This window comes from Phocoena phocoena, chromosome 5 (genome assembly GCF_963924675.1).
Source record: "Phocoena phocoena chromosome 5, mPhoPho1.1, whole genome shotgun sequence".
Lineage (NCBI taxonomy): Eukaryota > Metazoa > Chordata > Mammalia > Artiodactyla > Phocoenidae > Phocoena > Phocoena phocoena.
In genome coordinates this window covers 29891870-29917380 of record NC_089223.1, presented here as the reverse complement: position 1 = coordinate 29917380, position 25511 = coordinate 29891870, and the positions used below count along the sequence as shown (strand labels likewise).

At 35.4% G+C, this 25511-nt stretch overlaps 1 protein-coding gene across 4 annotated transcripts in view; it reads left to right on the top strand.

Annotated features, from left to right (window-relative positions):
- LRBA (LPS responsive beige-like anchor protein) overlaps window positions 1–25511 on the top strand; it is a 748187-nt gene that overhangs the window by 264493 nt on the left and 458183 nt on the right. For all 4 annotated transcript variants that reach the window (XM_065877627.1, XM_065877625.1, XM_065877628.1 and 1 more), the window contains exon 35: window positions 16756–16864. In XM_065877627.1, the coding sequence (XP_065733699.1) occupies window positions 16756–16864 (109 nt within the window). The remainder of the gene's footprint in view (window positions 1–16755; window positions 16865–25511) is intronic.

Genomic DNA, 25511 nt, shown 5'->3' with positions numbered 1-25511 from the left:
GGGAGAGCCTTCGCCATTTGATATTACATGGGGCTGCGAGGTCTCTGGTGGTCCAGTGTTCTGAACTCAGTTCTCCCACCTCAGGATCAGACGTGACACCCAGCCAGAGCACCGTGACTTTGTCAGCCACATGGCTTTGTTTTAACCCTGCAGTACCAGTGGTGTAGATCACTGAATTCAGATGTAAAGGGGGTTACCTGGTGCTGCTCTGGCCCTCCGGCCCTCCGTGGTCCCCTGATTCCGGCCGTAGTGGGTAAGCTTCTTTCCTTGTCCGCTGCTTTCCCGGGTGTGGATATTGCAGTTTTAAATAAAATGGTCAAGGTGGAATCTAAAATGGTGTGTTCCTATGAAAATGATATGCAAGTGCAGCTAGCAGTGGCAACAAAGGCAGTTACAGGAAAATAGAAGATGGTAGATATTTTGTAACAGAGAAATCCTAAAGTGGATTCCAAGTGGGGAGTAAGCAGAGTGGTTTCCCTAGTTGTTTTATATAAGACTGTCTTCTCTCCCACTTTATATACATTGAGAATAAATATTTCATAGTCCTAAGAACTTGTTTTGTCTAAAAATGCCACCTTGCCAACAGCCCATCTGCTTCCATTCTAGCCTCTCTACTACCTTGAATTATTGTTTTGAAATGCTCAACGAGGGATTTCTGTACAAAATACGTTTGGAAAAATAGATTCATATCGGGCTCTGACATTTATGTTAAATTTGAAACTTATATTAAGTTACTGAGTTCTTACATTTTCAGGAGAAATATTTGTTCTTTCCATCCCAGTTGTAAAGTGTATTGATATATTATAGTCTGCCTGATAAAAGGTTATTAGCCTCCAGAAGTACGTACCACCTGGACTACTTCTAAACAGAGAAAGATCTAGATTGGCTTTAAATACGTATGAAGCCTGTTAAAGAATACTGAAGAGTTTATTTAAAAATACTCTTTAGTTAGTGATCAGTCTGCTCTTTCTCAGACTTCAGGCTGTGTATTCTATGATGTTAGACCCTTTGTGTCTCTTACTCAAAGTTGTTACTGAGGGCTTTACCTCAGAAAGGAGTAGAGAGATATCAATTTAAGGATTTTTGTGATACTGATTTATTGGCTATCGTGTGTGTGTGTGTGTGTGTGTGTGTGTGTGTGTGATGTGAGCAAAGAGGTAGTTACATGGAGATTTATGTAATACTTCTACAATATAAGAATAAAGAATATGCTGATAAATGAAATATAGTCTGAGAAGTGAGGTTTTATTAGTTGTGATAATACTGAAGGAAGACTTTGGAAACAACTTTTTCCTCTCAGATTTGGTTTGTGTCAATTCTCTGTAGTTAATTCTAAAGAAATTACAATGTTAGAGAGATTGCCAATTCAGACACATTGCTTCCATATTCTCAGTTGTTAGGGTGCAGAAAAGTGGTAACTTTCCTTTCCCGTCAATGGTAAAGACGTTTTGTAGAGAAAATCTGACAGTTGCTGCTAATGGGGGTCACAGAAAACCCAGGAAACAGAGAATAATATTGGAAAACTCTTGGTGAAAATGTGTGGATGTGCTTACCCAAGGTCTAGAATAGTATAATCAGATGTGGACAATGGGCTGTAATGTAGTTATGGGAGATGGTTGTCATCATTAGTGTTATTTATTGAGCTGGTAGCATGAATCTTTCTTAGTTGGTCACTTGATAGGGCTGTTTGTTTCCTAGGGCTGACACAAGCACTTTTTTTTTCTCCTTGTGCTGTAGGTATAAATTATACATAGTTTTTCTCCTTAATAATAAAATATGTGAATCATTTCGTACTCTGCATTTAGAGATTTAATTTGCTAAATAGTAAGCCTACTATTTTGAGACTGCTTATTATAATTAAAAATTTAACTCACCTGTAATTCTTTGTTGGAAAGAATAGTTTTCACAACTGTTAGTTAAAATTACAGTTACTAAATACTGTATAATTTGTATATTTGAGAAAATATGCACATAGATGGAAAATATTGGCCCCTTAAAAAAGTAACAATTCTTTATTCATTTAGATATCTTATTACTTATTTTGTGAAGTCATTTTTTCTATATTTTCCATAATAAAAGGAAAAGTCATATTTATGTGTCCAATTTTTAAAAAATGGGAGGCATGTAGTGAGGGCCTTCTGAAAGATTGGATTTTAAAATCATTTTTTAAGTTATGAAGGAAAAATATGCTTCCTTTCTTCTTTGGAAGTAATATTAAATACTTTATATACATTCTAATCAAATTTTAAAATATTCTTTTAAATAAATAAGATTAGACGTAATATTTTGTATTATGTAGTGAAAAATTTTCAAACTTAACATTTCTGACATAGTTGTTTAGTCTAAAATCTCTAGAGTTTTACTTTAAATTACCTAGATACATTTAGATACTTGAGAATCTTTACTTTAAAGCATTGACACAAACTATCCGTTTATCAAATAATGATTGAGTACAGTTGGGGTCCCAAACCAGTCTATAGCCTGTTAAGAACTGGGACACACAGCAGGAGGGGAGTGGGGGAAGGCGAGCGAAGCTTCATCTGCCGCTGCCCATCACCCCCCATTGCTCCCCATTGCTCGCATTACCACCTGAACCATTGGTAGCATTACTGCCATTACTGCTCGCATCCCCTCCATCGCTTGCATTACTGCCTTATCCATCACTTATAGTACCGCCTGAACCATCACACCCCCCGTCCCCACGCCCCATGGAAAAATTGTCTTCCACGAAACCAGTCCCTGGTGCTAAAAAGGTTGAGGACTGCTGGAGTATAGTCTACCTGAACAGTACCTCTCAGGTACTATGGTTGATTAAAAAAGAAGAATAGGTAAAAGATGTGCTTCCTTAATCACTTGTGGTATGATACAGAGGATAGAGTAATATAGGTAGCAATTGAGTGGAATTTTTATGATACTGTGTAATCAAGTAAAATATCTGCTATGTATATAATAAGCATTAAGTATAAGTTGGCCTAAAATAAAGGCCTTTATAGAATTGTAGAATATTCCTTAGAGGGAAAGAAGATTCAGCTGGATCTTATGGAAATTAAGACTTTGGATATAAAGAAAGGACAAAAAATAAATTGCAGGTGGTTTTGGCACTCATTTTCCATCATTCATTTAGTACTTATTTACTGATTGTAGCCTGTGTGTCAGGCACTGTTCTGGAGACAGACGATGTAGCTGTGAATAAGACTCTGCTGACATACATAGAGGAGAGGACAAATAATAAATGAACGAACAAATAAGATAATTCAGGTAGTAATAAATGCCTACGAGAAAACAATACAGGATAAGGTTATGAGAGTGAAGAGGGGAGAGTTTATAGGGAAGCCAATATAGCATGTCAAGAGGAGATTTGTGAAGAACTGACACTTGATTTGAATGAAGAGAAGTAGCCAAATAGTTTGAGATCTAGGTCACAACCTTTTAAGGTGAGGAAATATCAAGAGCAAAGGCCTTGAGGAGGGAATGATGTTTGTGAATTATTGAAACAAATAAAAGGCCTGAGTGGCTGGAGAGAGTGAGGTTTGGAAATGTCAAAAGTATCCATGTTTCTGATCGCATAGGTCCTTGTAGGCTGTGGTCAGAAATTTGATTTTAATTTTCTTTGGTAAGAATATGTTGCAGAGTTTTAAACAGAGGAGTGGCATGATGTGACTTAGGGTTTTATGTTTCGTTTTTTTGATGGTGACATTTAAGTGTTTATTTTTTAGGTTTTAATTTACTTATTTTTAACTGTGGTAAAATATACATGATATAAAACTTAACCACTTTAACCATTTTAAAGTGTACACTTCCGTGGCATTAAGTACATTCACTTTTACATGCACAGCCACTGTCAGCATCCATCTCCAGAACTCTTTTCATCTTACTGTACTGGAACTCAATACCCATTCCTTCCTACCACTGGCAACCACTGTTGTACTTTCTGTCTTGATGAATTTGACTACTCTAGGCATCGCATATTAGTAGAATCATACAGTATTTGTCCTTCAGTGTCTGGCTTTTTTTCACTCAGCATAATATCTTTAGGGTTCATGCATGTTGTAGCACATATTAGAATTTTCGTCCTTTTAAAGGCTGAGTAATATTCCATCATATGTATATACTGCATTTTACTTATCGTTTCACCCATTGATGGACACTGAGTTGCTTCCACCTTTTGGTCTGCTAGTCCCTGCTTTGGATTCTCTGGCTATATACCCGGAAGTGGAATTGCTGGTCATATGACACATGTATGATTCATATGACATATGGATCATATTTTAATTTTTTAAGTTAAATATGAAGAACTGCCATACTGCTTTCCTTAGTGGCTGCACAATTTTACATTCCCACCCACAGTTCACAAGGGTTTCAGTTTCTCCATATCCTTGCCAACATTAATTTTCTGGGGTTTTTTGATAGTAACCATCCTAATGAGTGTGAGGTAGTATTTCATTGTGGTTTTCATTTGGCATTTCTGTAATGATTAGTGATGTTTAGCCTCTTTTCTTGTGTTGTTAGCTATTTTATATCTTCTCTAGAGAAATAGCTATTCAGTAGTTTGCCCAGTTTTTAATTGAGTTATTTATTTTTTATTGTTGTTGAATTGTAGGAGTTTTTTACATATTTTGGATATTAACCCCTTATCAGGTATATGATTTACAAATACTTTCTCCCATGCTGTGGATTGCCTTTTTCCTTTGTTGATTATGTCCTTTGATGCATAGAAGTTTTAAATTGTGATGTAGTTTAATTATTTTTTTCTTTTGTTGACACCTGTGCTCTTGATGTCATATCCAAGAAATCATTGCCAAATCAGAGGTTATGAAGCTTTTCACCTATGTTTTCTTCTAAGACTTTTATATTTGTAGGTATTATATTTAGATCTTTAATCCATTTGAGTCAAGTTTTATACATGGTCTAAGATAAAGGTCCAACATCATTCTTTTTCATGTGGTTATGCACTTTTCTGTACATCATGAGCTATGTTTTTAAAAGAATGAATGAATTGTGGGGAATTCCATGGCAGTTCAGTGGTTAGGACTCCACACTTTCACTGCCGAGGGCCCAAGTTCAATCTCTGGTCAGGGAACTAAGATCCCACAAGCCACACAGTGTGGCAAAAAGGGGGAAAATAAATAAATAAATAAAGAATGAATGAATTGTGATAGGGTGAGGGTATGGGGCAAGAATGGAAGCAGATATATCAATGAAGATACTACTGAAATATTTCAGGCAAGAGGTGAAGGTGGCTTGGACTGATGTGATAGCAATGGTGATATATGATATATTTAAGAGTTAAAGTAGTAGAACTTGCCTTTCATGATTTGGACTTGGAGGTGAGGGAAAGATAAATCGAGAATTAATCCTAGGGTTATACTTAAGGGGACTTAGGAGCTATTTATTGAAGTAGGAAAAAATGAGGTAGGGATAGGGGAAGGGTTTTTATTGACAGTGGGTAGGTAAAATCAAGAGTCCTGTTTTGGAAATGTTAAATTTGAAATGCCCATTGGGTATACAAGTGAAGATTTAGTTCGACAGTTGACTATGTGGGTTGACAGTACAGGGAACCAAGAGTAGGGTTAGAGATATAGGAATCAGCAGCATGCAGGTGAGATTTGAAGGCTATAGGTTGGATGAAATAATTTAGATAGAGGAAAGGGCACAGAACTGAGCTCTGGGAAACTACAAAATTTAGAGGTAGTACAAGAAGGAGGCAGTAGGAAAGGAGACAGTGAAGAAGCAGCTACTAAGGAGAAGAACCAGGAATGTGCTATATCGCATTGAAGAAGATAAGAGAAGAAAATGTTTTTAAGAACCTTAAGGTACTTAGAACAGTTACCTTGCTATTTGCATGTAGTCCTAACTTCCTATGTTAGATTGTAAACTCCCTGTGGACAGTTCTATGTATCTTTGTATTCCTCACATATAGTACCCTAGAATTGCCTGACATAAGGAAACGTTCAAAGAGTTTATTTTCCATGCAAGCACTGCTAGTCCCCGAGCAGTGATCAGGCACTGTTCTGTATCTGGAGATAATAAGGATAATTTACTCAAGGTTGGTGCAATCTGGAATGGAAAACAGACTTGTAAATGTATCATTGAGATGGTGTCAAACAGAATGGTACATTGTAATAAGTACTACAAAAGAGGCATATGTACCTTTTGTTTTTGAGTTCTGTGGAGGGAAATCATATGTAGGATCAGAAAAGGTTTTATGTAGTTAAATCTTGAGTTTTGCTTTGAAGGATTAATAAGATAAGCAAGATGGAATAAGAAATGATGTGTTTCCTGGCTGAGAGAATAGTAGGGACAGATGTAAAGTGGTATAAAAATACAGGTATAATGTTTGAGAAAGCAGTCTTACCGTACAAAGGAGTAGCAAAATTTCTGGAGCTCTTGGGAAGGTAGTTAAAACTTTAAAAAAGTGTACAGTGATGATCAGATTTTCATTTCAGAAAAATGACCCTGATGAGGCATTGGCTGGAATAATGAGATTAATGGAAGAACATTTGATTGGAGGCTATTGTAAAAATTGAAGCCATGATGTTGAGTGCCTGAGGCACTGGAAAATGTTACAGAGAGAAACAGCTTTTAGAGTTATTGCAGAGGTAGAATGGACAGTACTTGGTCTATTGAAAGTGAAGGGTGATGAGGAAGGAAGAGTCAAATATGACTGGTATTTCTAGCTTCAGTAACTAGGTAAATAGCAGCGATGTTAGCAGTCAGGGTAGAGGAGGAAAGAATGCATGATCTCTGAATAAGGGACTAGTTTCATAAATTATGTTACATTCCACCCTCAAAAGTTCTCTGTATGATAATGGTGCACCATTAAGTAAAATAAATAGCTTTGTATAGTATGACTCCTTTATACATGTGTACATAAATATTTATATACACAGATACATATTTACTATATATGCACATGTATACCACAGATACCATGTATGTTTTTATAAGTTTAGAAAAATGTAAGGACAGGAACATAAACTGTTAATGGTTGTGTGGATTATTCTGAAAAATGGATAGCAAAGGGGGTTGTGGCCTTTCCATTGTTGCTTCATTATTTAAGTGTTGCATGATTTTTTTTTGTTTTACATCATATGTTACCTTTATGCAAAGCACCAAAACAAAACAAAGCAAAACAAGACAGTATGATCTGTCTGTCTAGATATCTGTACATTGTGTCCATCTGGGAAAAAAATGGCAGGAAGGGGTGTTTTGGTTCTCTTCAAAATATAACACATTTTTTCCCCTCTTCATAACTTTTTGTTCATGCTGTTGTCCGCAATGACATTTCCTCTTCTTTGTGCTTTTGCCCTTGATTCAAGGCTCATCTTTATGCTCTAGCTCTCTGTTGGTGCTTTTTTTTTTTTTTTTTTAATCTTGAGGAGCTCATAGGGATCTTGGCTTCTACTGAATTATGATAGCACATGTATTCTTATGTCCTAATTGTATTTGTATTTCTTATATATAGGTACATAACAAATTCACACAAACGTTGCTGCTTGAAACAACATACATTTTCTATCTTATAGTTTCTTTGGGTCAGGCATCTGGGCACAGCTCAACTGGACCCTCAACTGAGAATTTTACAAGTCTGCAATAACGGTATTAGACAAGCTGTGTTCTTCTCTGTAGGTTGGAGTCCTCTTATAAGCTCACATGGTTGTTGGCAGAATTCAGTTCCTTTCACCTTTAGGACCGACGTCTCCATTTTCTTGCTGGCTGTCACTAGGATCTGATCTCAGCTCCTAGAGGCTCTCCTAGCCCCTTGTCACATGGCCCTCTCATGCCATGGCAGCTTACTTTTTCAAGGCTGGTGGGAGAATCTCTTGTCAGCCAAGGTAGAGCCTATATAATGTAACATATCACAGGAGTGTCTATCCCATCATCTTTGCCATATTCTATTTCCTAGAACCAAGTCCAAGATTCTGCCCATGTTAAACTCGTGGAATGGGGTCATACAAGACCTTGACTCATTGGAGGTCACCTTAGAGTGTATCCACCTTAGCACATCTATTCGTATTTGAAGCTGGAGAGGACCTCAGAGTGTTCTCTTCCTCTCCAAGTAAAATATAAGGAAAGTTCATCTCCAGTGCTTAGCATCTTTATAGCATAGTAGGTATTGAATAGATACTTGACAGTGATTCAAAAGGCAGAGGGAATCGTGCACAAAAATGTTAATAGATCAGAGTAAATACTCAGAAAACTTATTCAGTTATACTGTGTATGAAATGGTTAAAGCTTGATATTTTAGGACATGGTGAAATTGAGAGCATAAATTAAATCTGGAAATATTACAGAGGAGATATTGGCAGTATTTGTTGATTGATTAGGGACCTGGAGGAAGGTGATAGCGAAGAGGGAGGGACTAGAATAACTTTGAGGTTGCTTGTTTGGGGACTGAGAGGCTGGTGTGCCAGTGACTAATCAATCCAATTAATATTAGAGTGCTGTGAGGCAGTATATTGATGTTAAATTCACGATGTGGTTTTTGGTCTCTAGAGAGTAACTAAAGCACAAACCAATATTTCACATCTACACTATGAAAGCAGTTGCTTTCTCTATCTGTAGAGTCAGGAAGTTATTCATTAGCAGGTTTTAAAATTGCACTAGGGATTGTTTTTATCTATAATGCCTGAATGTGTACTGTTTACCCTAATGATGTTACCCAAAAATCATAGATAGGACATTGCATTAACTTCTAAAGTGACTGGGAGACAGTTTGGGGTTAATGGAGAGGGTCTGACAGACCTGGAATCAAATTATAAGTAGTGTATATGAACTTAATAGAGATATGGAAAAAGTGGTAGAAGAGCAGGAAGCCTTTTTATTTTCCTTAGGGATTTTCTCTTTTCCTTTCTTTTAATTATTGCTTGTTGTAAAACTTAGAACAATAGGGAAATATGAGGAGGAGGACACATAGCCTAACTTTCTAGAGAAGGGGGTGGAACGCTTTTTTTTGTAAAGGGTCAGATAGTAAGTATTTTAGACTTTGCAGGCCATATGGTCTCTGTCACTACTACTCAATTTTAGTATTATAATGTGATAACAGCCATAGATAGATAATAGTTATTAAACAAATAGGCATGGCATGGCATGGAATGGCTTTGTTCCAATAAAACATTATTAACAAAAATGGTTGGCAGGCCAGATTGGCTCACATGCCATAATTCTAGTAATTCTGACCTTATTCTCAATGACTGGAAATTTGGTATATTCCCTTTCATATTTTTCCCAAACTCATATTGTACATAATATTCTTCAAAATTTTTTTCCACTTAATAATATATTGTGGAAAAACTTCTGTTGTTAATTCAGAAGACTCTATCTCATTATATGATTGTATATTTTGGTTCTTTCAGTTTTTCACTCTTATTAAGTGTTATAGGGAACTTCCTTGTACACACACGCATCTTTCTGCACTTGTGAGAACATATTCATATGGTAAGTTACTAGGAGTGTAACGATTGCTTTGTATCAAAGTCTATGCATACTTAATTTATACATATTTTTAAAATTAATATTTATTGGAGTATCCAGTAGTTGATTTACAATGTTGTGTTACTTTCAAGTGTACAGCAAAGTGAATCAGTTATACATATACATATATCCACTCTTTTTTAGATTCTTTTCCCATATAGGTCATTACAGGGTACTGAGTAGAGATACTGCTCAATACTCTGCTACACAGTAGGTTCTTATTAGGTATCTATTTTATATATAGTAGTGTGTATATGTCAATCCCAATCTCCCCATTAATCCCTCCCCCCTCCCCTTGGTTTGTTTTCTACATCTGTGTTAATTTATATTTTTGAGAAAAATGTTGCTACAGGGACTTCCCTGGTGGCACAGTGGTTAAGAATCCACCTGCCAATGCAGGGGACATGGGTTTGAGCCCTGGTCCAGGAAGATCCCACATGCCGCGGAGCAACTAAGGCCGTGCACCACAACTACTGAGCTTGTGCTCTAGAGCTTGCGAGCCACAACTGCTGAGCCCACGCACCACAACTACTGAAGCCTGCACACCTAGACCCGTGCTCCACAGCAAGAGAAACCACTGCAATGAGAAGCCTGCACACTGCAACGAAGAGTAGCCCCAGCTCGCTGCAACTAGAGAAAGCCTGTGTGCAGCAATGAAGACCCAGTGCAGCCATAAATGAATAAAGAAATAAATTTATTTATTTATTTTTAAAAAGTTGCTACAAAGAGATGCAAGAACCCCATGGAATGTCTGTAGACATGCCATTGTTGATGACTGTTGGGTCTTACTTTTATAGGTGGGCCTTATCTAATTGCAGTTTAGCTACTCTTGCTGTTGACATAAAGAACATAATCGTAGCCCTGCCCATTCTATCTCTCCAGTTCCTTTAAAGAAGGGAGTTTAGAAGACTTTTACATAACATATTCCAGAAGACTCCCATTTCGATAAAATGAATCATTCTGTTGGTATTTATGGTAGGTGAATGGTATTATGGAAGCATTTACCAAGAATGGGTCAATCGTTTATATATTCAGGGTATTTTTTTGCAATGTTTAAAAGTGTATGATCATTACTAGCGTTCAGTATGAATCATTATATGGAGAGGTCTGTAGTATCACCAAAGTTAATCACCTGTTAAATTGTTGACTTCTATTACCATAAATTAGTTAAAAAACATTTTCTTATAGAGAAGATTTTTTAAAATATTAATTTTATTAGCACTTATTTTTGGCTGCGTTGGGTCTTCGTTGCTGCATGCAGGCAAGCGGGGGCTACTCTTCGTTGGGGTGCGCCAGCTTCTCATTGCAGTGGCTTCTCTTGTTGCGGAGCATGCGCTCTAGGTGTGCGGCCTTCAGTAGTTGTGGCATGCAGGCTCTGTAGTTGTGGTACATGGGCTTAGCTGCTCCGCGGCATGTGGGATCCTCCTGGACCAGGGCTCAAACCCGCGTCCCCTGCATTTGTAGGCGGATTCCCAACCACTGCGCCCGTCACCATGGAGGCCCCCAAAAATATTTTTTTATACAAGATGATTCATATGGTATATATTCTTTGGTGTGCCTTTGCTTAACACTGTTAGTGAAATTAACTTTCTTGTGCATAAAAGTAGTTGTTTCTTTTTAGTGTTTTATTATATGAATATTCCACCATTTAGAAAATTCATTTTATTCTTAATGGGCATTTGGGTAGTTGCTAGTGTTTGGCTGTTATAAATAAAGTTGCTGTAAACATTCTGTTAAGTATATTTTGTGATTGTGAGAGTCCTAGTAGTTTCATATCCTTGCCAAATTTTGATACTAGAGTCTTTTTTTTTTTTAATATAGTGATTCTGGTGGGGTGTAGTATATTTTTTATGGTTTTAATTTGTATATCCCTGATGCTTAGTAATCCTGAACACCTCAACACCTTTTCATGAACGTTTTTGCCATTTGGAAATCTTTTGTGAGGTGCTTATTTGTGTATTTGGTTGTTTTTATTTATTGTGATTATTGCCTTTTCTTTATTTCTAAGATTTTTTTATGTATTTCAGATATAATTTCCTTGTTGACTATAAGTATTCCAAATCTCCCTTACTAAAGTTTGGTTTTTAATTCTCTTAATGTTGGCTTTAATAAGCATAAATCATTAATTTTATCAATTTTCTTCTTTATGGTATGTGTACTTTATATTTTGTTAAAGAAATCTTTATTTTAACCTAAGTCATGAAGATACTCTCTTATGTAATCTTCTTCTAGAAGTGTTTAGGTCTTGTCTATGATCCAATTAGAATTGATCTGTTTGTATGATTTGAGATAGTAGTCAAGATTAATTTTGTCCATATGAACGTCAGTTGATTGATGCAGGACCAGTTCTTGAAATACTCCATCTTCCTCTTATTGCAGTAAATATGGAATCTGGTGAAAAATATAATATATATATTTGTATATTAAATATTTATATAAAATATATTTCCATATTAAATATTTATATATAACATTTATATAATTATTTATATATTAAATATATATATATATATTTGTTTCTGCACATTCTTTTCTGTTTCATTGGTCTGTTCATCTGTCTTTGCTCCAATACCACATTAATTACTGTATCTTTATAATAAATCCTAATATTTGATAGTGTAAGTCCTCTATTAGGATTATGATTATTATTCCTCCTCTTTTCCCTTCTTCAAGAGTGTCTCAGATATTCTTTGTTCTTTACATTTTCCTATAACTTTTAGAATAAAGTTGCCAAATTACACAGAAAGACCTGCTAAGATCGGGATTGGGATTCATTATGATGCCAAAAACTTGGCCTCTGTGCACTGGAACTGAATCGAATCTCAGTGACAGAGTTTTGGGTGAAGTAGAAAAGAATAGCTTTATTGCTTTGCCAGGCAAAGGGGGACACAGTGGGCTCCTGCCCTCGAAAACTCATTGTCCCAACCTAGGCAGGGTCACTGATAAGATCAGGGTGTGCGCAGGCCCCTTTAATCTGGTCTCTGGTAATTTCTTGATGAGCTTCTCTGGTACCTTTAATCTGGCCACTGGTGCTCTTCTCTGGAACGAAGAATGCCGACATCTTCCATTTGTTGGGGATTTTAGTTCTATAAAGAACACAAAAGATATTGTTCTGTATATCACTTGAGGCAGAATCAGGACCCTGCCCCAAAGCTGCACTATTGTTTTTCGGCAGCTCCTCCCTCGTATCTGCATCCTCTCCCTTCCCTGATTAGCAACTGCTTGAATCTCCCCTTTGGAACTTAGGGAAGGCCATGGAGGCTGGAGTGTGTTCCCTACAAACAAGGAATGGGGGACACAGGAAGGCTTCTGTACCCAGGAGCGCCAAAGGGTCCTGCTTGGTTTCACTATGAAACTTTACTATATTTGTCGGAAGATTTTTAATCACAGTTTCAATTTCATTACTTGTGATTGGTCTGTTCATATTTTCTGTTTCTTCCTGGTTCAGTGTTGGAAAGTTATACCTTTCTAAGAATTTGTCCATTTCTTCCAGGTTGTCCATTTTATTGGTATATAGTTGCTTGTAATAGTCTCTTATGATGCTTTGTATTTCTACGGTGTCTGTCGTAACTTCTTTTTCTTCATTTCTAATTTTATTGATTTGAGTCCTCCACTTTTTTTTTTTTTTTTTTTTTGACAATACGTGGGCCTCTCACTGTTGTGGCCTCTTCCGTTGCAGAGCACAGGCTCTGGACGCACAGGCCCAGCGACCATGGCTCATGGGCCCAGCCACTCCGCGGCATGTGGGATCCTCCCAGACCTGGGCACGAACCCATGTCCCCTGCATCAGCAGGCGGACTCTCAACCAGTGCACCACCAGGGAAGCGCCTCTCCACTCTTTTTCTTGATGAATCTGGCTAAAGGTTTATCAATTTTGTTTATCTTCTCAAAGAACCGGCTTTTAGTTTTATTGATCTTTGCTGTTGATTTTGTTTGTTTGTTTCTATTTCATTTATTTCTGCTCTGATCTTTATGATTTCTTTCCTTCTACTAACTTTGGGTTTTGTTTGTTCTTCTTTCTCTAGTTCCTTTAGGTGTAAGGTTAGATTGTTTATCTGAGATTTGTGTTGTTTCTTGAGGTAAGATTGTATTGCTATAAATTTCCCTCTTAGAACTGCTTTTGCTGCCTCCCATAGGTTTTGGTTCATTGTATTCTCATTGTCATTTGGTTCTAGGTATTTTTTGATTTCCTGTTTGATTTCTTCAGTGATCTCTTGGTTATTTAGTAGTGTATTGTTTAGCCTCCATGTGTTTGTGTTTTTTACAGTTTTTTCTCTGTAATTTATTTCTAGTCTCCTAGCGTTGTGGTCAGAAAAGATGCTTGATATGATTTTAATTTTCTTAAATTTACCAAAGCTTGATTTGTGACCCAAGATGTGATCTATTCTGCAGAATGTTCCATGTGTACTTGAGAAGAAAATATAATCTGCTGTTTTCGGGTGGAATGTCCTATAAATATTAATTAAAACTATCTGGTCTGTTGTGTCATTTAAAGCTTGTGTTTCCTTATTTTCTGTTTGCATGATCTGTCCATTGGTGTAAGTGAGGTGTTAAAGTCCCCCACTATTATTATATTACTGTTGATTTCCTCTTTTATAGCTGTTAGCCTTATGTATTGAGGTGCTTCTCTGTTTGGTGCATATATATTTATAATTGTTATATTTTCTTCTTGGATTGATCCCTTGATCATTATGTAGTGTCTTTCCTTGTCTCTTGTAACATTGGTTATCTTAAAGTCTATTTTATCTGATACGAGTATTGCTACTCCAGCTTTCTTTTGATTTCCATTAGCATGGCATATCTTTTTCTATCCCCTCACTTTCAGTCTGTATCTGTCTCTAGTTCTGAACTGTATCTCTTGTAGACAGCATACAGGTGGGTCTTCTTTTTGTATCCATTCAGCGAGCCTGTGCCTTTTGGTTGGAGCATTTAATCCATTCACATTTAAGGAATGATATGTATGCTCCTGTTACCATTTTCTTAATTGTTTTGGGTTTGTTTTTGTAGGTCCTTTTTTTCTCTTGTGTTTCCCACTTAGAGAAGTTCCTTTAACATTTGTTGTAGAGCTGGTTTGGTGGTGCTGAATTCTCTTAGCTTTTGGTTGTCTGTGAAGCTTTTGATTTCTCCATCAAATCTGAATGAGATCCTTGCTGGGTAGAGTATTCTTGGTTGTAGGTTCTTCCCTTTCATCACTTTAAATATATTGCGCCACTCCCTTCTGGCTTGCAGAGTTTCTGCTGAGAAATCAGCTATTAACCTTATGGGAGTTCCCTTGTATGTTATTTGCTGTTTTTCTCTTGTTGCTTTCAGTAATTTTTCTTTGTCTTTAATTTTTGCCCATTTGATTACTATGTGTCTTGGCATGTTTCTCCTTGGGTTTATCCTGCCTTGGACTCTCTGCACTTCCTGGACTTGGGTGGCTATTTCCTTTCCCATGTTAGGGAAGTTTTCGACTATAATCTCTTCATATATTTTCTCGGGTTCTTTCTCTCTCTCTTCTCATTTTGGGACCCTAAAATGTGAATGTTGGTACATTTACTGTTGTCCCAGAGGTCTCTTAGGCTGTCTTCATTTCTTTTCATTCTTTTTTCTTTATTCTGTTCCACAGCAGTGATTTCCAGCATTCTGTCTTCCAGGTCACTTATCCATTCTTCTGCCTCAGTGATTCTGCTATTGATTCCTTCTAGTATATTTTTCATTTAGTTTATTGTATTGTTCTTCTCTGTTTGTTTGTTCTTTAATTCTTCTAGGTCTTTGTTAAACATTTCTTGCATCTTCTTGATCTTTGCCTCCATTCTTTTTCCGAGGTCCTGGATCATCTTCACTATCATTCTGAATTCTTTTTCTGGAAGGTTGCCTATCTCCACTTCATTGAGTTGTTTTTCTGGGGTTTTATGTTGTTCCTTCATCTGGACATGGTCCTCTGCCTTTTCATTTTGTGCATCTTTCTGTGATTGCGGTTTTCTTTCCACAGGCTGCAGGATTGTAGTTCTTCTTGCCTCTGCTCTCTGCCCTTTGATGGATGAGGCTATCGAAACTTTACTGTCTTGATTTTCTATGAGTTGGCTTTTGTTTGGTTTTCATTCACTTGTTGTTGTCTCTTATTTTACCTGTTCACTGGTGATTTTTAAAAAAATATTTTATTGGAGTATAGTTGATTTACAATGTTGTGTTAGTTCCTGTGAATCAGTTATACATATACATATAGCCACTCTTTTTTAGATTCTTTTCCCATATAGGTCATTACAAAGTATTGAGTAGAGTTCCCTGTGCTATACAGTAGGTACTTATTAGTTATTCATTTTATTATATAGTAGCATGTATATGTCACATTCATTTGTGATTAAATGTTGGACATTGTATTTAATAATGCAGGAAATTGTATTTAACAGTCTCTAGATGATGATATCTTCCTGTAGAGAGGATTTCCTTTTGATTTTTGATTAACAGTTAAATTAGGTGCCAATTATTTTAATTTAAGACTGAGCTGATTCAAAGGTGGAATTTTTAAAATCTTTGTGAGAGTTGCCTTATTTACAGTTCCTACTCCTATCTTGCAGCCCTTCTAGGTCTTCTTAAAGCCCAGGCTTTTACAGTGAGTCTACAACACTGTTCTTTATGTTGTTTTTTTTTTTTCTTCTCACCATATGAGATTCTGAAAATTTTGTTTAGTTATTTGACTGCCAGTTAATCTACGTGCAAATTCCATAATGTTGTTTGAGGGTCTGTTTTCATGTTTTTGAGAACTGTTGTCTGTTTCCTGGGGTATACTTGGACTCCTTTTGTAAGCCTTGGTAAACTACTAGGATTACTCTACCTTGACAGGTTATAAAATTCAATTTTTGTCTCCCAGCTCTATAAGACTTATAACAGCTCTGTTTAGCTTCTCTATTCCCACCTGTGACTAGCAAATGTGTCAGTGGGAAAGGTCATGCTGAACATCTTCTCTAGGATCCTGGCTGTTTAAATCTTGGCTACCTTGGAAACTCTCCAATACCTTAAAAAAGATTAAAAGATAAATTTAATCTAGCATTTTCAGTTGCTTTTCTTGGATAGTTTGATAAAAGCGAATCTGCTGTTGCCAGAAGGATAACTTTTGGCTGTTGTGTTCTTCAATTATTTAGTGTAAAATAACGGTCCTTCATTTGGTGTGATGTCAGAAAAGGGGAGTAAATGTTCTTTGCTCTCCCAAGTAATAAAATACATCACCTTTGAGCAATGAATAATCATATATGTCATGTGTATACATATATTTATTTGATGATGTTTATCTCTTTATAGGTTGCTTAGTCAAACCATGAAGGATCACCTAGTAAGAGTAGCGAATGAAGCTGAATTTATCCTGAGCAGGCAGCGAGCAGAGGATGTTCACAGACATGCGGAATTTGAGGTAGGTTAAACCTAGGAGTGGTGTGAGGAAGGTACCATTTAAAAATGTTAGTCATGGGAAACTGTGTAGGTAAAATGGCAGCATGGTCTTAGCAAACATGTATTATCAAAAAATTAAAAATAAATTTGTGAGAGAATCATGGGGATTCTAGGCAGATAGTGCAAGACTCTGTAGCCTTGGCTTTGATAGTTTTCCAATAAAGTAAATAGTGAAGGATTTTTGCCCTCTCTTGGCATGACAGAGCTAGTTAACTGGAAATGAAAACCCCTATGGTAGATGAGATCCTTTAGGTTTCTAGAGAGAAGCTGAACAAGCGGCATGAAGTTTCTTTAACCTTGAGGTGGTAGCTGAGGAAATGAGGGAGAATACAGCTTTCTTCTTGGATCCTCACAGGGGCGACAAAGTGAAAGACCCATCCTGGGCCAGTGCTTGTCTCAGCAGTTGCTTCTGAACATGTGTAACAAACGTGAATTCATAGAGGAAATTAATGGTGTTATAGCTGTATAAATTACAAAAATTCACACTTAAGGAGAACTAGAAGCATTTGACAGGAACATTTGTTAAAAATTTGGAAAAAAAATTTAAAAAGCACCATCTGGGTTCTTTCTAATATATTAAGAGGGGATAATTCACATGTTGCTGATATTTCTCTGGTACATTAAAAATGATGAAAACCTCTCCCAGTTCTTTTTTTTTTTTTTTTTTTTGTGGTACGCGGGCCTCTCACTGTTGTGGCCTCTCCTGTTGCGGAGCACAGGCTCCGGACGCGCAGGCCCAGCGGCCATGGCTCACGGACCCAGCCGCTCCGCGGCATGTGGGATCCTCCCGGACCGGGGCACGAATCCATGTCCCCTGCATTGGCAGGCGGACTCTCAACCACTGTGCCACCAGGGAAGCCCCCAGTTCATTTTATACACCCTTCATAGTATGAAAAAAGATACTGGAAAAATAAAACTGTAGAAGAAAAATTTCAGTTAACAATATAGTCTCAAAATTCTAACTAAAACTTTAACCAACATAATCCAACAATGTAATGAAGGAACTATACAACTGACTCTTGAACAACAGAGGTTTGAACTGGGGGGTCCACTTATCAGCCAGTATTTTTTATTTTTTTATTTTTATTTTTTTTGTGGTACGCGGGTCTCTCACTCTTGTGGCCTCTCCCATTGTGGAGCAGAGGCTCTGGACGCGCAGGCTCAGCGGCCGTGGCTCACGGGCGCAGCCGCTCTGCGGCATGTGGGATCTTCCTGGATCGGGGCATGAACCTGCATCCCCTGCATCGGCAGGCAGACTCTCAACCACTGTGCCACCAGGGAAGCCCATCAGCCAGTATTTTTTGATAGTAAATACTAGAGTACCACAGAGTCTGCGGTTGGTTGAAATTATAGATGTGGAGGAACCTTGGATATGGAAGGCTGACTATAAATTATATGTGTATTAACCTCCATGTTTTTCAAGGGTTAGCTGTATAGTGTAGACTGCTTATAATTTATTTATGGATGCTAAAGATGATTTGGTATTAAGATATCTACCTATAAAATAAATTATATCACCAAATTAAAAATAGGAAAATCATGTGAATATATCAATAAATGTAGAAAAAAGCATAGTACAAATTTTAGTATCCAGCTCTAATGAAACTGAGAAAAAATCATGTATATCAGAAAACAATCTAAATATGATAATGACTATTTACTAAGTATTATTTAAAATGTTTCAAGCCGTTTCTATTAAAATCAAGAAAAAAAGAGTGATTGATATCTTCTATTAACATTAACAAAATTTTTAAATGTTTTTGCAAGTGCAAGATATTGTTAATATAATTGGTAGATAAAGAAGATGTAATATTACTTTCAGATTGCTTATGCTATGATCTAGGAAAATGTAAGAGATTCTTGAATATTTTTCTACCAGAATTAATAGGGACTTTAGTAAGATTATTGGATATAAGATAAATATGCAGACAAATTAATAGATTATCTTTTGAGTAGCAAGCAGTAGCCAGCTAAGAATGGAAATCAGAAATGTATACAGTTAGGACAAAAGTACTATTTTGGGTTGAATTCTCTAAGAAATGTACAGACACTGTTTGTAACAAAAGTATAAAATCTCATTAATACAATACAAAATATAAACTGCTGGAGAATCATTCCATGCTGGGTAGTGTAACTTGCTCTGTGTGTGTAAGAGAGAGAGACAGCAACAGAGACATAGAATCCTTCTTTTATTTTGAAATAATTTGAGACTTATAGGAGAGTAATGAGTAGTACAAGAACTACCCTCAACACTCGCCTAGATTCTGTAGTTGTTAAAAGTTTAACACATTTGCTTCTCTCCTGTTTTTCTTTGGTTTTCTGAACTTGAGAGTAAGTTGAAGCCATGATACCCTTTTACCCCTAATTACTTAAGTGAGAATTTCCTATGCCCATTCTCTGTTTTAATCTTGTACAGTTATCAAATCAGAAAATTTTCACTGGTGCAATGCTATTATTTAAATATAGACCTTATTCATATTTTTCCAAATGTCTTCATAATGTTCTTTATAGTCAAAAAGAGAAAATATTACTGCCCCAAAAGATGTCAGTTTTTCTCAAATTAATATGTAAATTCAATACAGTAACATTAGCATATCATTCCATTAGAATAACAGTGGAGTATTTGAAATTTAAATATACCTTTAAAAATATCTAAATATCAAAATCTTCCACAAAATATATTTGGATCTGCAAATATCCAGTTAATGTGGGAAAAGAAATGCATTAGTGTAGCCCTAAGATTGATGAAATAAAAATATTGAGGATATACTTGATTTCCCAGATAAACAATACTAATTAAAACAATACTATAAAGACAATATATATAAAAAATTTTCCAGATAGAGTAAGGATATAGGATGAAAGATGACATAGTAAGTATTTTAGAAACAGATTTGGAAAACTGTAAAAGTGGCACTGAGGCATATGGGAGAATTTTGAAACCAAGACAGGCCACTTAGAAAGTATAAAAAGTAAGCGTCTGTTACTACATATAATATTAAGCTGAGGAAACATACCATCAACAACATGGAAAGACATAATGGAACATGGAAAGACTGATAAATTAATATGTTTACTATATTAATAATTCTCATGAAATAAGTGAAAAATTGACCCAACGGGCAAATAGAGGACAGGAATAAGGATTTCACAGAAGAATATAAGTTACCAGTAGCATTTAGAATGGTACTCAAATGATTGAATATTACACAAATATTTAGGGAAATGTAAATTAGAGAAATTATGATATAACTTCTCTGTTCTCAGGTTGAGAGAAAGAAAGAGTGATAGCTAGTACTGTTGAAGGAGATAGGGGAGATGAGATGGGCAATGGTATTATATTTTTAGTGGAAATGTACATTTTTGTGTTATGGGAAGGCAATATGTTCATATGTATTTTAATAATAATTATATAGGCATGTGCACACACACCCATTTACTCAATAACCCTATTCTGTGAATATATCTTTAAGAAAAAGTAGTAGTATATAAGCATAGATATGTAAACCTGCTTATTGCAGTGTTGTATGTAAGTTTAAGAAAATAAAAACAACAATGGAAAAACAAGAAAATGTTTCTTTAACAAAAGAACCATCATTTTCTCAATGAACAGGATGTTAATAAATTATCAAAAAATGAAGAGCTTGATTTTTTTAAATAAGAGCTTTATTCATATCTTTGTTTTTTAAATTGCATACTTTAATCCACAACCTGCTATGAAAGTTGAAGATATTAGTCCCCTCATAATTCTTTTTCATTTTTGTCTCTTCAACTTCTAATTTTTAAAGTTATATTTTATTTTTCATATTGTCTAAATATGTAACACTCATTTATTTTAACAATTGTGCTAGTACTTGAGTGTTTGTAATATGTTTAAGTGAATTCATTACCCCACCCCCCTCTTTTATTAGTCATAATAATTTCTTAATTTCCCCCAGGTTCTTTCTTTGGACTCAATTTTTTTTTTTTTTCCCAGAAAGAAAAGTAGGAGAAACATATATTTTACCATTTATTATGCTCTGTTTAAATTTGACTGAAAAAAATATACATATGGAAATGTGCACATATCAGTAGTGTGCAGTTCAATGAATTTTCACAAACTGACCACACCTGGGTAATCAGTCCTCAGATTAAGAAATAAAATATTACCAGCAATTTAGAGCCCCCTTCTAGTCTATAACCTTTTAAGGACCACTACTATCCTGTCTTCCAACACCATAAATGAATTTGTATTTTATATAAATGTAATAATACAATATATATTCTTTTGTGCCGTCATTTTTTCACTCAGCATTGAGTTTTATGTTATTATGTTACGCTATTAGATTGTTCCCTCTTATTCCTATAGTATTCCACTGTGTGAATATTGACTCAATTCTTAATTGGCTAGGTTTCATCTCCTCCCCTCCCCCCAACAAAAGGTTCATGTGTGCTGTAAATTTAGAATTCTTTCATGTTTAAGAATATTTGCCAGCTGTCATTATATCTGAATGACATCCTGATGGATTGAATATTCTTGGCTAACCCTTGCATTCCTTTAGAACTTTATAGACATTGCTTCATTGTATTTTGGCTTTGAACGTTGCTTTCAGAGAAGTTTGAGGCCAGCCTGATATTTTCCCTTAGTTGATAATTTGTTTGTTTTTGTCTGAGATTTATTTGTCCATGGAGTTGATTTCTTAACAGGAATATGACTTAATATTGAGCATTATTTATCAAAAGTTCCTGGAACATAGTTTTTTTTGTTATAATCTGAAAATTCAGATTTTTCCTTCAGTTCTTAGTAATTTCTATAAATTAAAATGTGAACTATCTTTTGCATTTTATTTTCTTTTTCTTAGTGACACATAAATCTATGTTAGATATGTCTGTCTTTCATATCTATTAGTTATTTCTTAATTGCTTTACTTTCTTTGATCTCCAGTCATGAGTAAAGTTTTTAATGTTTTATTTTCTCTGTCTGTGGTTTGCCTATAATGATTGTTTTGTTCTTCATTTTGTTTATTTAGATCTTCAGCCTCTCTACCTTTTTCTCTTATCTTGACTTTTATTTTTTTTGGTTTTTTTTTGAGTTATATTTTTATGTTGTTTTTTAGAAGAAAATAATCATGAGGAATTTCCTTTCATTTTTTTGTTATATATTCTTTGTCTTTTGTATAGAATCTTCCAGTTTTATTTAAATATTTTATTTGTTTTTTATTTATTCATTGATTGGCAATTTATGTTTGCATAACTACTGTTTGGCTTACACAGACATAATATCTTGGTGACTCCTTCCCTTCTCACTGTCTCTAAAGCTAAAGCTAATTTTTTCGGTCACTGAGCTACACTTTGATGTTTGAAATTTGATTTTTGCCCAGTTTTGTTTGCCTATTATGAAAAGAGGGAGAGAGATCTTTGACGTAGGTGAGGAGGCCTTCGTAGCACACCTAAGTCTTGCTTTCTTTTACAAGATTTCATTAAGTATTTTCTACCAAGTTCATTCCATCTTATTAGAAACTATGGACAATTCTCATCAGGGAAAAAGTGCTTAGGCTGTGAATCATTATCCGTCATTTCAGAGAGTACTCTGGAGGCTACTGCCCTGGGAAGTCAGCCCTATTTTTCACTTCCTTGTTTCACCAATTTTTGCACTGTAGATTTTTCTAGCATCTTCAATAAGAGGAAACAAGAGAGAACAGTAGTTACCCGGTTTGTGTCTCTCCATATATGAAGGCATTAAGAAAAATTATCAGAATGTTGTTAGTTTACCAACATTGCTTCGGGGACATGGTTAGGAACTGAGCTTACTGCAACCTTAGTTCTAATACCAGTATGTTTAATTTCCCCAAGGTAACCAGTTTTTTAATGTTTGGTAGTTTATGTTATGTTTCTTTTATTTTGGTTATTTTTGTTAGGGTTTTATTGGTTGTTGTTCAATATTTTTGTTTTTGCTAATTTGTTTAGGATTTGAAGGAAGAAAAAACTTTTAAAATTGCCATTTCAGCCTAATATCCTAACCTGGAACGTATTCCTTAGTGTCCTTTCTAATTGGTTATGGAGAAGTTCCTTTGTAACTCTGGGTTGAGATTGCAGTTCATTCTTTTAAGTTTTAGTGATCATGGTGCTGGTGATATATGTGTTCTTATGTGAATGAATTGAGAGAATGAGGAAGGAGAAAACATGTGGAATTGAAAAGAGGAAAAATACTTCTAAAACAGTGTGCAGTACAAGAAATTAAATTGATCTGACCCAAATGGTACATACATTTGCAATTTAGATAAGGGATAATGGTGACAATTGTAGCTTATATTTCATGAGTCCTTATGTTGGCTCAGAAACTGTCATGGGTGCTTTATAAGTTTTAACTATTTTAATTCTTACAATAAACCTCTGAACTAGTACTGTTATTATCTCTCATTTTATAAATGAGAAAACGGCATAAAGAGGAAATAACCCAGAATTAACAACTGGAATCCAGATCTAGGCAGTTTATCTCTTAATCACTAATCTGTGTATTTGTTTCACATTTTATTAGATTTCCATAGAATGTGTGAATAGGATTTAATCCTGGCATATACAACAGCTGTATTCTAAGCTAATTTAATTTTACACTTTCTACTAGTTTTTCATTTTAATCTTTATAATCTTGCTATGAGATTTATAATATTTATAGTAATGTTCTAAAGCATGATTATAAAATATCTAAATAGAAACAAATACTTACGAACTGATTTTATTGTTACTTGAATTTTTAGTGGAGAAAATGTATTTGTTTCACATGAGAGTCAATTTTAAGAGAGCAAACATTTTTAATATTTTCATAGAAATAGAATTCCCTTTATTTATACCACAGAACCCCAATTGATTGAGGCATGTTCATGTTTAATATATTTCTAACTACATTGGTCTTAAATCTTAAATAATACTCTACAAGATGAAACATATTTTTTCCTAGACAGCTTATATTCTAAAGGTTATCTATATTCAGCCTTGAATTCATGTTGTGCATTCTTAAATAATACATTTGAACTTTTGCTACTGCTAGTTACTTCCTCCTTCAAAAAAGAGATGTCATGTATTTAATATACCATTTGTGGTTGTAAAGTAGCTGACTTGTTTCATTTATTATCAAGGGATTGATGACAGTGTAGATCTGAAATGCACATCTCTTTAGTTCATTACATGATTATCACTGGAGTGGGATATCCTTGACATCTTCTGCTTTTGATTTATGTAGATGGTCCTTGAATGTCATGACATCATTGATTGGGTGCACATCTTAACTTTATTATTTAATCCTACAGTTGTAAACAGAATGTTTATTAAAAAACTATGTTGTGCAAAACACTATACGCTGTCTTGTAAGTATAGTGTATGTGTGGGTGTACACAATTCATGACAATCTTTTGTTAAAAAGTTGTCTATCAAAGTTTAGTTTATTTAAACTGATGTGTTATATCTGTAAAACATGTGATCAGGATTATCATTTAATAGCTTTGTTTTTAGGAATCTGTGTAAGTTAAAGTCCATTTCAGTAAGAATGTCGTAATGCGCTTTTGTCTGATGTTGCTTTGAATTTTATCTATTATAGAGTAGAACTCAATTCTTATTAGCTTCAATGGAATGGTAAAGTAGGTGGCAGGTCAGCTTAGTTGAAGTAATAAAAACAGTCTTTTTTATGAAATAAAAGGGCATAAAAGCGCTTGATCAATTATTAATATAGCAATCTATAGATTTTTCTTTTAGTTGAAGGATTTCAAATATTTTATCATATTAGCAAACAAAATATTCTTCAATAAAGTAGTGATTTTTTTTTTGCCATTTAAGTACTTTTGCATTTTTTTAATACATTTTATTTGTTTATTTTTGGCTGCTTTGGGTCTTCATTGCTGCATGTGGGCTTTCTCTAGTTGCGGCAGGTGGTGGCTACTCTTTGTTGCGGTGTGCGGGCTTCTCATTGCAGTGGTTTCTCTTATTGCAGAACACGGGATCTAGGCACGCGGGCTTCCGTAGTTGTGGCTCATGGGCTCTAGAATGCAGGCTCAGTAGTTGTGGCACATGGGATTATTTGCTCTGCGGCATGTGGGATCTTCTCGGACCAGGGATTGAACCCATATCCCCTGCATTGGCAGGCGGATTCTTAACCACTGTGCACCAGGGAAGTCCCACTTTTGCATTTTTTAATATTAGTGAACACTTCTATGACAGCACTTATTTATGTAGGCTGTTAACAAGCAAAAAAAATTCTTTATATCAACTCTTTGATGTAAATATTGTTATTATCATCGTCTTGGTTTACAGGTAAGGAAATGTGAAGTACAGAGAGGTTAAATAATTTGTTCTAGGTCTTATAGCTAATATATGGTGAAGCTAGGATTCAAGCCCAAGTCAAGTAGTCTGATACAAAGTTAGGACCAACTAACTTTTTTTTTTTTTTTACATCGTTATTGGAGTATAATTGCTTTACAATGTTGTGTTAGTTTCTGCTGTACAACAAAGTGAATCAGCTATATGTATACATATATCCCCATATCCCCTCCATCTTGAGCCTCCCTCCCACCCTCCCTATCCCACCTCTCTAGGTCATCACAAAACATCGAGTTGATCTCCCTGTGTTACGCAGCAGC